Source organism: Orbilia oligospora (assembly GCF_000225545.1).
Source record: "Orbilia oligospora ATCC 24927 unplaced genomic scaffold scaffold00078, whole genome shotgun sequence".
Classification (NCBI taxonomy): domain Eukaryota; kingdom Fungi; phylum Ascomycota; class Orbiliomycetes; order Orbiliales; family Orbiliaceae; genus Orbilia; species Orbilia oligospora.
Window position 1 is genome coordinate 1031998 of NW_011645635.1, and position 16062 is coordinate 1048059.

Here is a 16062-nt window from a genome sequence, read left to right on the forward strand (position 1 = left end):
CTATCCACCGGCACCACTTAATTGTTAATTAATAGAACCACCTTCCCGTTCATTTCAGCGACTCGTATCGGATTCCCCACGATCATTATCATAGCTATTGGCGAAGCTTTCTATCGTTTAAACCAAGCGCTAGGCTTGGAGGTCCAGCTCTATCTACTCTATTCTACATTATTATTACCAAATCATTCACGAGTTCACGACTATACCCACCCACCATGTCTGCCGGAAACATTAAAGTCGTCGTCCGTGTACGGCCTTTCAACTCGCGAGGTACGTCATTCCCCACTATCCCATATCCACCATATTACCCGTATCATATTCACTTAAGTACCTAGTTACTAATAAAAACCCGAAAAATAGAAAAGGACCGCGGCGCAAAATGTATAGTTCAAATGAAAGACAGCCAAACTATCCTCACCCCTCCACCTGGCGTTACCGACTCCTCAGCCCCTCGAAAAGGCGCCAGCACAGCCATAAAAGCCGACGGACCCAAAGTTTTCAATTTCGACAGATCATACTGGAGTTTCGACAGAGGTGATAGTCATTATGCTGGGCAAGATAATTTATTTGACGATCTGGGAGGACCGTTACTGGATAATGCCTTTCAGGGGTATAATAATTGTATATTTGCGTATGGACAGACGGGCAGCGGGAAGAGTTATTCTATGGTTTGTGGTTCCTTTCTTTATTTACTTTCTATTCTTTTTCTGTTTTTCTTCTGGTGATTATGGGAGTGGATTAGTAGTGCTTGGAAGGGGGCATTTGGGAATGCTGAAGCTAATATTATGGAGAATAGATGGGCTACGGCGAGGAATACGGCATAATACCCCGAATTTGTCAAAACATATTCGAGAGAATGTAAGCTCTTCACATTCCCTGCGCTGGCCTTTCTCTCAACGTTCTCTTGGAAACGTCGATAGTTCTAGAAGTTCCACGAAAAGTTATAAACTAACCGCTCCGCTCTCCGGTTCCATTTCTTTAGGGGTTCAGAAAAGGACCCGAACATAGTTTCCACTATAGAAGTCTCCTACCTCGAAATTTATAATGGTACCACCGTCCTCCCTCTCACATCCCATCAATTGGAGTATATAAGGTACTAACTTCAAAATATAGAAAAGGTCCGCGACCTTCTAAACCCTTCCAACAAAGGCGCCCTCAAAGTCCGTGAACACCCGTCATTAGGACCCTACGTCGAAGACCTCGCAAAGCTAGTTGTCACCAGTTTCCGAGAAATCGAAAACCTGATGGACGAAGGTAACAAAGCACGTACCGTCGCCGCCACAAACATGAACGAAACATCATCCCGTTCTCACGCCGTATTCACATTAATCCTTACCCAAAAACGACATGACGTAGAAACCGGGTTCGACACGGAAAAGGTTTCCAGGATATCATTGGTCGATTTGGCTGGTTCTGAAAGAGCCACATCAACTGGTGCTACAGGTGCAAGGTTAAAAGAAGGAGCGGAGATTAATAGATCGTTGAGTACGCTCGGTCGTGTTATTGCTGCTCTGGCGGATTTAAGCTCCGGAGGGAAGAAGAAGGGAACGCTGGTACCGTACCGTGATTCGGTGTTAACATGGTTATTAAAGGATTCATTGGGCGGGAATAGCATGACCGCAATGATTGCGGCTATTTCCCCTGCTGATATAAATTGGGACGAAACATTATCGACTTTACGATATGCTGATTCAGCAAAGAGAATTAAGAACCATGCTGTGGTTAACGAAGACCCGAACGCCAGGATGATCAGAGAATTGAAAGAAGAGCTTTCGCAGTTACGACAGAAGCTTTCGGGAGGTGGTGGAGCGGAGGAAGAGAAATATGATGCTTCCGTACCTCTGGAAAAACAGATCGTAACGATCACTTCGACAGATGGGAGTGTACGCAAGGTCTCGAAAGCGGAAATTGCAGAGCAACTCGGGGCGAGCGAGAAGCTGCTTAAGGAAGTGAATCAAACTTGGGAGGAGAAATTGGAGAAGACGCAGCAGATTCAGAAGGAGAGAGAAGCGGCATTGGAGGAATTGGGGATTAGTATCGAAAAGGACTTCATTGGTATGAGCATGCCGAAGAGAATTCCACATTTGGTCAATTTAAGGTGAGGCCTGCCCCTCCTTCCCCCTCATTTCCACGTCAGAAGTACCTGAGATGTACTCTTAAAGTACCGTCTACAGTTCCACAAAAGCAAACGTCATCTAACTAACCAACCAATCAAATAAAACAGCGACGACCCCCTCCTCGCCGAATGTCTAGTCTACAACATCAAAGCCGGCGACACCACAGTCGGCAACGTAGAATCCGCCACCACAACCGCCCAAATAAAACTCAACGGTTCCAAAATCCTACCAGACCACTGTCGTTTCGAAAACGTAAATGACGTGGTAACACTTATCCCCAACGAAGGCGCCGCTGTAATGGTCAACGGATTACGTATCGAAGGTCCCAAGAGATTAAGAACAGGATATCGAGTCATCCTCGGCGATTTTCATATCTTTCGATTCAACCACCCGAATGAAGCTCGCGCTGAAAGGGATAAATTACATCGACAGAGTCTAGCTGGTACGATAGCTGAACATCGACATACTAATAGTAACGGTGGTTTCATGGAAGGAGGGCCTGGTTCCGACGCCGAGAGTAGTAGACCTGATTCTCCGGCCTTGGTACCCCCGACTAACAAGGAGATCGACTGGTCGTTTGCACAGCGAGAAGCTTTGATGGCGCAGGGTCTCGATCCGATAAAGATTAATGGGATGAGTGACGAAGAGCTTAATGCGCTATTGCAGGGCGTACAGAAGGCGTATAACTTGAGGAGAGGGAAAATGGACGACGATGATTTGGAGTCTGTTGCGAGTGTTTCGGCGGGAACTGTTGGTGGGGATAGCAGACGGGAACGGTACACGAGCAATGGAACGATTGATAATTTCTCGTTGGATACAAGTCTGACGGTTCCCGGAACACCACAGAGGGATGAAGAGGAGGAGAAGGTTAGAGTGCTGAAGGAGGAGCTACAAGTACAGCTTGAAGCTCAGAAGGAGTTTCAAGAGCGATTAAAAGTTGCCGAAGAGACTCATGTTGTGGTGGAAGAGATTAAAGCGCAAAAGATCAAAATGGAGGAAGAACTTAAGGCTGCTGAGAAGAAGCTAGAAGATCAGAAGAAGGAGTGGGAAAGAAGGCATCAGGAGATGGAGTTGAAATTAGAGGAAATGGCGCTTTCTCCGCAAGTTAGGAGTCGTGCTGTTTCACCTACGCCACCGAGGGGGAATACACCTGCCGCGAACGATTTACTTTCGAAACGACAAAAGAATCTAGCTAAAGCGGCATCACAATTGTGGAGACGAAGCAATTACGTTCGAATGGCGGAGAGTGTGTTACAATACGCTGTTACATTGAAGGAAGCACAGATAATGAGCAATGAGATGGAGAAGCGGGTATTCTTCCAGTTTACGGTACTAGATGTGGGGCATACGTCGGTTTCTACATATGATTTACTCATAAACGGTGTCAATGCGGACGACGACGAAGCCCTGGAACTAGCGCCGAAGCCGTGTGTAGCGGTTCGAGCTATGGATTTTAATAGGAACCTGATCCATCTTTGGTCGTTGGAGAAGTTGCAACTAAGGATTCGGCAGATGAAGCAGATTTATCAGTATCTTTCGAGACCGGATTACCTTTCTCACGTACAAGGGAATGACCCATTCAGCGAACCGATATTACCGGATTATACGCTACTAGGAGATTCCGACGTCCCGCTTGCGGCGATATTTCAATCGAAACGACAATCATTGGATTTGGAGGTTATATCACCGCATACGTGTAGTGTTATCGGAATCGTTAAAGTTACGCTTGAACCGTCGACTGTGGAGGTTCCGAAGGGGAATATTGGGTTCAATGTGGTTATTCATCAACTTCTGGGGATATCGGAACGAGAGGGGACGGATATCCATGCCCAATTGTTTCTACCGTGGCTGGATAACGCCCCTGCTACGGTTCCAGTAAGCGGGTTTGATGAAGGACCGGTGAATTTCGAGAGTACGCATGTTCTTACGGCACCGCTTAGCGCGAGGATTAAGGGTGCCATGTTGAGGGTTTCGATATTTGGCAAGGTGACGGGGATGCATTTGGAAAGACTTATGAGTTGGGACGAAATGAGGGATCAACCGGAGATGGAGAGGAAAGGGATGAGGTTACATGAAAACGAGTTTTATACGGAAGAAAAGCATGATGTATTTGCGAAATGTCAGATTTCGGAGTTACAGGAGAGTGGGGAGTATACAACGGTAGAGGTGTTACAGGTTAGCGAGAGCGATCAGGGGAGTTTTCAGTTACACCATGGAGTTCAGAGACGGGTTCAAGTGTGGATGGTGCATAGTTCTGGAGATATGTTGCCGCTTAAGGATGTGGCTAGAGTTGTGGTTAAAGATGTTTGTTTGGTAGGGGAGGATGGACAAGCTAGGGAGCCGAGTTCAACGAAAGAGGTCGAGTTGAGGATTGTGAAGGGTCCTAGTGTTAAGAAGGGACAAGATGGAAGTTGGGGGATTGGAGTTGTTGCGCAATGGGATACTAGTGCGCATAATTCGGTGTTATTGGATCGGATGACTGCGCCGAAGTATAGAGTTCAGGTCACGATTAGCTGGGAACTTGTGAGCGATCGGTTGGCGGAGAATGTGGTCTTTAGTCATAAGGTGTGTTTGGAGATTCGACCGAGGTTGGTTAGGGGTGGGAATATGCTTGGGAGGATGATAAGAGGTACGAGGACAGTTGGAGCCGTGGCGGGGATGTTCCAGGTTACGGTCAAGCCGCAGGTCTCTAGACGGGCAGGGGATCTGTGGAGGATGAATTCGAGCCAGAGGTATGTGAAGGGGGAAGAGGTTTTGAGGGGGTGGACTCCCAGGGGGATTTCGATAATTAAGGATTATCTCGCGGCGAGGAGGAGGAGGATGAGGGTTGCTGAGGTGGAGGCTGTGAAGCCGTTTTTGAAGCCCGAGGATTTGGAGATTAAGAAGATCACTTCTAATGGACATGCAAAGGAAGGGGGAGAGGGAGAAGAAGAGGAAGAGGAGGAACTCGCAGAAGAAAAGAAAGCTATTATCGAGAAGTTCTTGAAGATGTGGCCGAGGGATGGAGATCCGTTTGATAGGATTCTGTCGAGGCAAAATATCGAGCCTCCGCAAGATGGGACGTCGACAGCTGTGAACGAGCAACCGGTAGCGGAGCCTGAGCCACCAAAGTTAGTGGCCGAGGCTCTGCATTCCCCGAAGAAGTGAGTTATTCCCACCACCACCATCACCATCATATATCAGTTCTGCTATAAGACATAAAATACTAATAGTAAATATTTGAAAATAGTCCCAAACTCCAAAAATCAGGCTACGTCTTCCGGCCCAACGACTCAACCAAAAAATGGGAAAGACAATACCTCGAACTCCGGAAACCGTATCTACACATCCATAACGGCGTCACAGGGGAAGAACTAATGGCTGTCAATCTTTCGGATTGTACACTTGATTACGAACCTGCGAATGGAATGGGAGAGCTGATGGCTAAGGACAACGTTTTTGCGATATATGCGCCACAGAGTAGTTATCGATTTGCGACTAGAACGGAGAAGGATAAGATGGATTGGATCGTGGCTATTGATAACAGTTACTTTAACGAGGCTAGAGGGGAAGGAGGAGGGAGAGGGGAGCGGTGACTAGCCGTACGTACGGGCCTAGGGAATCCGAGAGGTCCGTTGGGGAGTTGGGCGGGGTTGTTTTCGGTGATACTGTGAGTGAGACCTATCTAAGGTCGAATCACAGTATCCGACAAGCTCTGAGAGAGGGGGAGGGGGAGGGGGAGGATAGGAGAGGGGAGGAGGGGGGAGGAGGGGGAGAGGAGAGTTGTATACCTAGTTCCGCTGCCATGGGTATGCTTTGGGGAGGTAGGGGGGTGAAGTGGTGGTGGTGGTGGTGGAAGTGTATATTCTGACGGCCGGGTACTTTCCTTTTAGTTCTTTTTTCTCTCCTTTTGGGCAAAATTATGACGGGGCTTGGTAGGTTATAATGGGTTTATGACGAGATGATTTCATTCATTCTCTCTCTTTCATTATTTTTTTTGGGGATCTGTTTTGCTTTCTTCGTCTTCTTCATCTTCTTGAATTTGGGATTTTTCTTTTTGAAATGGGATTTATATTATGAGCCGGTGACGACGAAAAAAAGAATACCCTGCGCACGCATGCTCTTTTGGTTTTAAATTTTATGCTTAAGCCTCTTTATGTCTCTTCTCTTCTTGACCTCGTTCAGATGTATTTATTATACTAACTACTATATATAGAACTAGAGTTCTTTCTTTCTTTACATATCTCACGAGCAAGAGATGGGGGTCTAGTTCTGGTGATAGAATATTATTCAGACAAGCAATATATTACCTAAATTAGCGTGTTGAAAATGTGATATTTTGAATTAATTGAAGATAGTAACCCCTGGTCTGCAGGAGCGTTAACTCCATCTGATCCTAACCATGTCCATTCAACCATTCGATTCAAACCATCCTGACCTATCGTTAGCAGGCTGAGAGCTATTACGAGAGAGAAAGACAGGTCCAGTCTTAGCTTGGCCGCCAGCTGACCTCTTCAATTTTCCAAACGAAACAAATTAAAATTTCCCAACCGAAAGACGGTTATCGGCGCTTTAGGAATATTATCCGTTCAAAAAGATTGAATTTTTCCCGCCTTTCTTTTCTCTTCTTCTAGCTTTGTTCATTATATACTCCTTTCTTTATTTTTATTTATTTTTGTTTTATAAGAAGAAGAAGTGATCATGGTCACGTCTTCCCCGGTGGTGCAGCAGCTGTTGGAAATTGATACATTACTACTTCCTTTACACGGCCGCCGTTGTCGCGAATACGTTTTTCCGGACCGATGATGATCATGACGTCGCGTGAGAAGGAGAAGGGGAAGGAGATGGCGACGGAGAAGGTATTTATTCTTTCTACCCTTTTTCCCCTTATGCTTCATTCTATTTTATTTTCTGCATTTGCATTGTAGAAGCTTCTTATTATTACTATTGGAGGTTGAGTATAGCTAATATGATTCTGAATCATGATCCAGCGAAAGAGCTCCAGTTCGAGTAAAACGCCCATTATAGCCGGCGCAGTCGCTGGTGTCGTTTCGCGGTATGTCTTCTATTAAAACACTCGCGTGATCTTTTTATATATTTCATTACTTTCAAGTATTTAGTATCAAAAGAAAGTGCATAGCTAATACGATATTACTTGTATAAAATAAACAGCTTCTGCATCGCGCCCCTCGACGTCGTCAAGATCAGATTACAGCTCCAACCCCGATTACTCTCCCAAAGTACCACCCCAATTCCCGCCACGGGTACAATCTACAATGGTATTTACGATACCATGAGGACTATTGTCAGAGAAGAGGGTGTAACCGTATGTTTCTCTCTTCTATATACATTCTTATTAGAAATAAGTCAGAAATTATATTAATAATTATATACTTATATATATTAAACAGGCCCTCTGGAAAGGCAACATCCCCGCCGAACTCCTCTACCTAACCTACGGCGCCGCCCAATTCTTCTTCTACGCACAAACCCAATCCTTCCTATCCTCTTCACCATTAACCTCTCATCTCCCAACTACAATGATCAACACCTGTTCCGGCGGTATTGCCGGCGGCATAGCGACTTCGATCACCTATCCGTTCGATTTACTACGTACCAGATTCGCCGCTTCCAAGGGTACTACTGCTTCTACCACTACCAGCAGTAGTAGTAATAATAGTAATACCGGAGGTAATAGCGTAGGAAACAAAAGAGTCTACACTAGTCTCCGTAGCGCCATAACCGGTATCTACAAAGACGAAGGTATCAGGGGATTCTACAGAGGTGGCGCAGCAGCAATTATTCAAATTGTTCCACATATGGGATTATTCTTCGGTTCTTACGAAGGTATAAAAGCCGGGCTTTTACGTCTCCCAAATCCTATAACGTATCTACCACCCTCATTATCATCTTCATCATCATCATCAAATAATACTACTTCAAACAATCATCCGATTTTACAGTCCCTGGCGGGCATGGGAAGTGTTGATGCCGTATCCGGTGTTCTTGGTGGGGTTATTGCCAAAACGGGGGTTTTTCCGTTGGATACTATTAGGAAGAGGTTGCAGGTTCAGGGACCTACGAGGACGGGGTATGTTAATGGGGATATTCCGGTTTATGAGGGGGTTCTGAGGTGTGGGAGGGAGGTAGTGAGGAGGGAAGGGTGGAGAGGGTTGTATAGAGGGTTGACGGTTAGTCTTGTTAAGGCGGCGCCGGCGAGTGCGGTTACTATGTGGACTTATGGCAGGGCGGTGGAGGTTGTTGGGTGGTTTGAGGAGAGGGAGTAGTCCCTCTTTCTCTCTCTCTCTCTTCTTCTCCTTTCTACTTCTTCTTCTTCTTCTTCTTTTTTCCATTATTTACTTACTAAGTATTTATTATATTTGTTATATGCTGGGGATAATTATTTTGATTTGTTTATAGAGGTGTTAGATATAGACAGAAGGATAGTTGGATAGAATCGGATAATATGTAATATAGTTTTAAGATGGATGGAATTAGGGAGGGTAACCGGGATTATATTAATTGAATGTCCCCATGTCAAAGATCCGTGGGATTCTTTTTGTTTTTCCTCTTCGAGAAGACAAGAAAAGAAAGGAAGAAAGGAAGAAAGGATTTATTCATATACACAAAAAAGGGCTCTGTATCAAACAAAATAAGGATAATAGAAAGGATGGGAGGGAGGGAAGGAGGGATGAAGGATAGTCGTCTGGAGGTGGGGATATAGACAGATTAAGATCAAGCAGACGGCTTGACCTTGGAATCCGAGATCTGAGTCTTGCCCAGTATTTCTGCCAAATCATCCACATTTTTATCCTTCTCCTGAGGAACATTTGCCGCCTCTGCGTCTTCTGCATCCCTGACGATTCTCTCTCTGGCCTGCTCCTTCTCCTCGTCTTCTTCCTCTTCTTCTTCCTCCTCCTCCTCTTCCTCCTCCTCTTCTTCCTCGTCACTGAGTTCTTCCATCTCATCTAATTCGTCTAGTTCACCCAACCCTCTATCCTCAAAGATATCCCTGATCTCATTAACCAAGCTGTCTTCCTCCGAAAAACAATTCCCATTCAACTCCAACAACTCCAATTTTTCCAAAACCTTGACCGCACTCTTCAAGCCCTGTAAAGCCTTTCTATTGATATCATTGAACTGCAACCTCAAAACTCTCATCTCCTTATTCGTTCCCTTTGCCAACGTTTCAGCCAGTAGAGTAGTACCCCTAGCTCCCAGCAATACCTCTCCGACACCTAGTTCCTTAATAACCGTCCAAGCACCCACAACAGCCGCCAAAGCCTTTGCGCCCTTAAGAGTAAACGTATTATCTTGCAGATCCAGGATTTCGAGATTGGTACAATGGACCAAACCATTGGTGAGTAGATGCGAAATTCCTTCAGGTCGGATTCCATTCTGTACCATCCTCACGATTTTGACACCCGTATGGGCGGCAAAAGTCCGACTCCAAGCCTCCATACTCCCACTTTCGAGCCTATTCCTCCCGCAGACTATGGTTTCCAATTTCGGATGCGCAGAGGTTTTCTTGGAGGCTAGGGTTGTGAGGGAATCGGCGATTGCGGTACCGCAGAGGGGTCCTAGACCGTTATTGTTGAGAATTAGGTGCTGGAGGGGTAGGTGGGAGGAGAGGAAGGCGACGAGCTGGGGTTCCATGCGTTTTCCGAAAGCATTGTCGGAGAGGTTTATGGTTGTGAGGTGTTGGTGGGGGAGGAGGGATGGGAGGATTGCGTCTAGAGATTGGGGGATCTCGTCGATTGTACGGGAGGTGTAGATGTCTGCTAAGTTTGCTGTCTATTTTTTTTTTTAACAAGCCGTATTTCTGGTTAGCATACATGCTATATAGGTGGTAAGTATGGTATGGAATGAGGGTAGATTTACTTTTAGCTTCGATTTGGTCTTGAGGACTTCGGCGAGAGCCTGGGAGGCTTCGATGCCGATGGTATTTCCCTGAAGGACGAATTCTTCGACGTCATTGTTGGCGATGAGGGCTTGGAGGTGGGGCTCGATGTCGGCTTTGAAGGAAAGCTTGAGAGCTTTGTTCTCCAGCGAGAACGTGGTAGCCATAGTTATTTTTATTTTATTTTTTTTTGTCGAGAGAGATACTGAGGATGGGCGATGGCGAATGATAAGAAGTTGAAGTTGAAGCTGAAGTGGTGATAGCTGATGGAGGTGGTCTTGTGATGATGATGATGATGAAGAAGAAGAGGAAGAAGAAGAAGAGGTAAAAAGAGGTGGAAGTGGAAGTGGAAGTGGAAGGGGTCTGGTGGGGAGATCTGAGGAGAAGTGGGTTTCATTCGTTAGCGGTGAAACCCCCACCAAACATGCAAACGATTTTCTCTTCTTCGCAGAGCATCCTCCCCTTCCCTTCCCCTCTGATCCTTACATAGTATTCCGAACTAAAAGCTGGAACAAGGGACCCCGGTCTGTCTTGAGCTGTATTGCTTGCTTGGTAGTCTATCACGCCAGCTTAGAAATCGCGACTTTCTCTTTAAGTTCTTCTCTTAACATTACTACTACCTTTACCTTTAACTCGACTTCAACTTCAACTTCAACGTTAACTACAACTTCACCCCACCCCCAGTCTACACTACAAACCTCTCACATAGACCTATAACAGCATAACATCACACAATGCTTGACTTCCTCTTCGGCTCAAAGCCTAGTATGTCCCTTTCTCATTTATTAAAAAAAATTTAAAAAAATTTACATTACTAATCATAAGGAAAAAAAATAGAACCGTCGACTACACCCGACAATGACAAAGACAAGCCAAAACCCTGCTGTGTCTGCAAACCCGAAAAGTCCGCCAGAGACGAGTGTATGCTCAAATCTACCACTGATACTCCCGAGGTAGAATGCAAGGACCTCATCAAGACTTATAAAGCCTGCATGGAAGGATTCGGGTTCAAAGTCTAATCTTTATAATATATCTTTCTACACATATTATAAGATGGGATAATTTATGTTATCGAGGAGGCTTAGGAGAGGGGGGGATATGTGTATATGATACGGTGGAATTGAATCTTTATTTGTATATAACTTTTATTTTTTTTTTTCGTTTTGATCTGGCATTTTCTTGGAGTCCTTGTTTCTTTGTCGGGTTTCTTGTTCGGATGGGATAGAAAGTTAGAAAGGTTGTTAAAGATTTACCCTCGCCGCTCTCATAATACAATTTTTAATTAAAAAAAAAAAAAAAGGAATCAATTGGATTTTTAGACGCCTTCCTCGATAGTTGTGATAGTAAAAGAAAATATGTAGATGCAATTGGGGGGGTATCTTCTAAAAGTTAAGTTTTAAAGAAAAATGAGACTAGTCCGATGGTAGTCCGAGTCCAAACGATAATTATTATAAGTAGTAGAGTAGGGTGGAGAGGAGAGGATGGGAGAAGATCATGCCGTCTCCTCTAAACTCGACTTCTTCAACTCTAACTCCGCCTTCAACCCATCAATCACATTCTGTATCCTCTGTCGGACAATCTGATTATGCGCTCCATCTCGCTCTCGGGTCTTCACCGTGATTGCTCGTTCCAGATCTGCCATTTCCTCCTTAAGTTGTAGCTTCTCCGCCGACATTCCCGGATCAAGATCCATCGCATCACCATCATTATCCTCTTCTTCCTCATCGTCATCGTCGTCTTCGTCTTCATCGCTCGATATTGGCGCCGGCGCACGCTTGGTCTCGGGTTGCACATGTTCCGTATCGTCCATCATGGCGGTCAATTCTCCTTCGAAGTCCATTAGATCCAAAGCATGTTCGTCGCCTTCTTCTTCTCCTTCTCCATCCTCTTCTTCATACGTCATATCAACCTCTCCATCTGCATCTTCGTCTCCCATCTCATAGTTCATCATATTCCGACCCGCCTTCTCATCCGCCTCGCGTGTCAAATCTGCCTCCGTCAACAGCTCATAGTCCGCAATCTCACACTCTGCATCCGCAGCAAGGAGCTTCTCAACGGCTTCTTCCACTTTATCCATATTACGGTTAACTGCTCTCTTGCGAAACCTTCTTCTTCGAGCCCAGTGCATCGGCGGCGTGATTCCGTGCGGGTAATTAGCCAGCGAATTCGGAACCGTATTCGATAGCGCCTGGTCTTCGAAGATTAGTCGGTCTCCAACGAGTAGCATCTGTGAAATATCTGCCGTTTTGAAAATATTTTTCCCCTTATCAATCGTCTTGTTGCTTTCGATAATACAGGGCAAGTCGACTAGCGTTGCAGAGTAGATCCTCCCACGAACGCTAACGATCGCTCGTCTGTCATCTTTGAACTTAAACCATACATCCGTTGATTTACCGAACTCTTTCTTTTCGATTTCAGAACGAATGTATTCACAGTCTTCACCCGGTGGCATACGAAGAACAAACTGTTCTTCGATCGCCGGGTCCTCTTCCCGATCTTCGGCCTCGGAGTCGTATCCATACCCTATTGGAACCGCTCTACGAGTCGTTGTGGGGCGTGAAGCATTGGACTTGAGTTTGATGATGGGAGTTTTGGGAGTTTGCGCTTTTGGACTATCAACAGTAGCGGATTTGATACCCGAGAAGCTGGCCTTCAATCGTATTTTCGGTACACTCGGGGTGGCTGTTGATGGTAAAGTTGGAATGGGGGTGCCGACCTTAGTCTGAAGAGGGGGGAGGTTGGAGAGACCCACCGGACGCGAGGAGGTTGTCGGAGCGGTTATCGGAGCCGGTGTTATAGCCTGGGCTGTAAGTGCAGCAGCTGCTTTAGATGTACTCGGAGTTTGAGGGACTGCTGCGCTAGCAGAATTCTCCTTTGCCGCGTTCTTAAGGGTATTAACATTGAACTTGATTTTTATCCCCGAGCCAGCAGGTTTCGGAGGTGCAAGAGTAATGGAAGAGCCTGTTGGTGTCTCTGGAGGAGCCTTCGGTTGTCCATGTTGTATCTTTTTGGACTTCTTAGATTCCTTCGGCTTGGGTGTCTGTTGTATCTCCTTGGCTGATGGTGGCGGTGGAGGTGGAGGCTCTTTCGGCGCACTACTACTAGTAGCAGCAGAAGAAGCAGGCTTCTTAAGTTTTTTATCCTTTTTAGAAGGCTTCTCTGTTGCTTTCTGGGAGGTGCTGGCCGGAGAGGGCTGTTCCACGAATCGAGCAAGGTTATGCGGACTAAGCAATAGCTTGACGATTTTCCTCTGTTTCCTCTCAGGCGGCATCTTTAATATTTTTCGGAGATAATCGCGGCCCTAGTTGGCTATGTTATGTATGTAGTACGTATGTATGTATGTATCTGAGGTGCGATGGCTGTTATGTTTAATGGTGGTGCTCCCGTTGAACAACGATCGGAAGCGTGAGTCTTGATTGAGCTAGAAACGGGTTAAAAGCGCCCAGCTCAAATTACAGAGTTTGGTAGCGGTACCTCAAGATCAAGGGACTGGTAACATTACGTAAGCATATATTTATAGTGGGAGCGATGATGGTGATGTTGGATTCATGATGATGGTGATGATGGTGGTGATGATGGTGATGGTAGTGATTGTGGTTTGTTAGTCTGGAGAAGAGAAGAGGACGGGAAGCTGTCGCGTTTAGATGTCTTGGCATTCCCTTCAATTGCAGTTCGATTCGGCCTTCACAGAAACTTGCGAACATTGAACACAATCATCATCTCCAACCACCACAAGCATCACAATCATCTTCACCATCATCATCCTGTTTACCTCCATCACATCACCGAATCTTCACCATACGGTTATTCATACACAGCAGTCAGTCAAGGAATACCACAAGACTATACGATCCATCCGATATTTCTATACCACTTCTTGTCAATTAAATCCACGACGACAATGGCCCTCATTAGATCGAATCGTTGCTAGCTGAATACGAAACACCAAAGTACCTACTTCGATACCTGCCATCAACTAAACTTCTCTACAAAAACAATCCCATAACACCTCGTTTAATCATAATCAATCATTACAATCATCACCAATGGACTCTCAAGAACAATTCTACTTTTCCCTCCTTCGCATCTCGACGGCACAGATGCTCCGTCATGCTGGTCTAGCTGGTTCGCGACCATCCGTTCTGGATTCCCTCACAGGTAAGAACCCCACCATCACCACCGCAATCACCATCCTTTATCAAAGATGATACTAACCCAATACATCTACGCTTTCCTTACAGACATGACAGCTCGATACTTAACCCTCCTAGGCACCACCGCCCGTTCAATCTCCGAATCCTCCAACCGTGAAGAATCCGATGTCCCCGATGTCCTCTGCGCAATGGAACAAGTCGGCCTCCTTCGACCCTTGACCCTCTACAACGCCGATCTAGACGACACAAGAGCAATCGACAACTTCATCACTTGGGCGAAAAGTCCTGAAATCGAGGAATTGAGGAAAATAGCTGGTGTGGTTACCGTTGAAGTTGACGATAAGAAGGAGAGGGATGAGGATGTCAATGCTGTTGTTCCTGATACTACGACCGCTGGAGCTGGAACTGGTGGTGGTGCTGTGGATGCGACTGGTGCTAGTGTGAATGGAACGAGTGGAACGACTGGATCTGTTGCGATGAAGACAGTAAAGACGACAACGGGAACAAAAAGACCTGCTGAGAAATCGAAAGAAGTAGAAACCGACATCCCCATTAAGCGTGAGGTTGTCGATGATCAACCTACTCCTCTGATGATGGATATAGACAGCGTACCATTGGACGACAACATGGCAGCAGGTACACCGGGACCTTTGGGCGGGGTTGGAGGTGGAGCCAGAGATACAGAACCACCTGGAGATGGAATTGAGGAAGAGGGCGGGAAAGGAAGGGTTAAACTTAAACAGGTTGATTGGTTTACTTCCTTGAAAATTAAAGAAGATGCTTCAAGGTTTAAGGGAACAGTGTTGGGGAAGCATATCGAGAAGAACATAGTGGTGGAAGGCGGGGATAGCGTAGACGTTGAGCTACCAGAGTTATCATAGCGTGGTAACAAAGCCGTGGCTCAATGGTACCTCCAGAAGGTCCAGAAGGATAAACTCGTAAAGGGCGGGCTCGGAGAAGGTGGTCCGAATAATGATAAGCTCGGTGAGGATGAAATGGAGAAGGGTATGCTCGGGAAGAGCGAGGCTACGGAGAAGAAGCTTCAAAAGAGGAAGTCCGAGGGGAAAAAGCCCGAGGAAATTACTCCCCAGAAACGAAGGCGGACCTCACTAAGACTTCGAAAAAAGCGTGGGGAGGGTGAGGAACCCGAAACGGATGAACAAGAACCAAAGCAGGACGAGGAAGATAGCCCCCAGGTCAATAAGTCGAAGCATCAAGAGGATGGTATCGTTCACCCCGAAGGTGGTCAACAAGAAACGGCGGAACGTAGAGAAGAAGGTGGGTCTGGGGGAAAGGACAGTGACAGTGGCCTCGGGGAGAGTGGGGACAAGAATAAGACCAAGCGTGGGCGTTCAGGACAATGGGGTTATGGATTTGGTATTCGGCGCAGATATTCTAGGGATTAATCATTAATTCAGTCTATAGGTAACCAGCAATAATTATCATGCATGGTCGCTTTAAATTCTTTCTACTATACCGTTTGTGTACTTGTAAATAATTCAATCGAACCTTCTTAATAAATATTTAAGTATCTAAATTAAATAGGGTAATTGAGTTTGAAGCTATTCAAAAGTTAATTCGGCTCATATGACGGTTAACAGCATTGAGACAGCTTATTCCAACGTTAACCTCACCAACACATCAATTCGAATTCAACAGCTTCATGATCATCAGTCCCCGAACCTTCTAGCCCTTCTAAATCTAACCATTTTTCTTGAAGTCTCGATGCATTGAAATGGCACGTTTACGAAGGCTCGTAAGTTTCCTCTTCCCGCAGTTGCGATATCACGACCCAGCCAGGCTGAGCTAAATCCCGTGTGTACTTTCCCCACAGTCTAGTGCACTTTACAATCGAAGCTCCCAAAACGCAGTCGGATTCCCTTAACAGGTTCCACACTGGTACCGCCACCAA

The 16062-nt window shown here is 45.9% G+C and overlaps 6 protein-coding genes across 6 annotated transcripts; 4 read left to right on the forward strand and 2 right to left on the reverse strand.

Moving 5' to 3' along the window:
- Positions 1-215: 215 nt before the first annotated feature.
- Positions 216-5692, forward strand: AOL_s00078g311 (uncharacterized protein; the record flags this gene model as incomplete). Its single annotated transcript, XM_011123574.1, has 7 exons — positions 216-270; positions 361-668; positions 797-858; positions 983-1047; positions 1114-2098; positions 2225-5260; positions 5347-5692. The coding sequence occupies 7 exons, from the start codon at positions 216-218 to the stop codon at positions 5690-5692; spliced, it is 4857 nt and encodes a 1618-aa protein (XP_011121876.1).
- Positions 5693-6907: 1215 nt separating this feature from the next.
- AOL_s00078g312 (uncharacterized protein) lies at positions 6908-8383 on the forward strand (the record flags this gene model as incomplete). The annotated part of the gene is made up of 4 exons (XM_011123575.1): positions 6908-6955; positions 7088-7152; positions 7269-7422; positions 7508-8383. The coding sequence occupies 4 exons, from the start codon at positions 6908-6910 to the stop codon at positions 8381-8383; spliced, it is 1143 nt and encodes a 380-aa protein (XP_011121877.1).
- Positions 8384-8831: 448 nt separating this feature from the next.
- On the reverse strand, positions 8832-10163 carry AOL_s00078g313 (uncharacterized protein; the record flags this gene model as incomplete). The annotated part of the gene is made up of 2 exons (XM_011123576.1): positions 8832-9890; positions 9978-10163. The coding sequence occupies 2 exons, from the start codon at positions 10161-10163 to the stop codon at positions 8832-8834; spliced, it is 1245 nt and encodes a 414-aa protein (XP_011121878.1).
- A 567-nt stretch (positions 10164-10730) lies between these two features.
- AOL_s00078g314 (uncharacterized protein) lies at positions 10731-11015 on the forward strand (the record flags this gene model as incomplete). Its single annotated transcript, XM_011123577.1, has 2 exons — positions 10731-10761; positions 10834-11015. 2 exons carry the CDS (start codon positions 10731-10733, stop codon positions 11013-11015), a joined length of 213 nt encoding a protein of 70 aa, XP_011121879.1.
- A 473-nt stretch (positions 11016-11488) lies between these two features.
- On the reverse strand, positions 11489-13267 carry AOL_s00078g315 (uncharacterized protein; the record flags this gene model as incomplete). The annotated part of the gene is made up of 1 exon (XM_011123578.1): positions 11489-13267. The coding sequence occupies one exon, from the start codon at positions 13265-13267 to the stop codon at positions 11489-11491; it is 1779 nt and encodes a 592-aa protein (XP_011121880.1).
- A 775-nt stretch (positions 13268-14042) lies between these two features.
- On the forward strand, positions 14043-15556 carry AOL_s00078g316 (uncharacterized protein; the record flags this gene model as incomplete). The annotated part of the gene is made up of 3 exons (XM_011123579.1): positions 14043-14154; positions 14238-15001; positions 15068-15556. 3 exons carry the CDS (start codon positions 14043-14045, stop codon positions 15554-15556), a joined length of 1365 nt encoding a protein of 454 aa, XP_011121881.1.
- Positions 15557-16062: the final 506 nt, after the last annotated feature.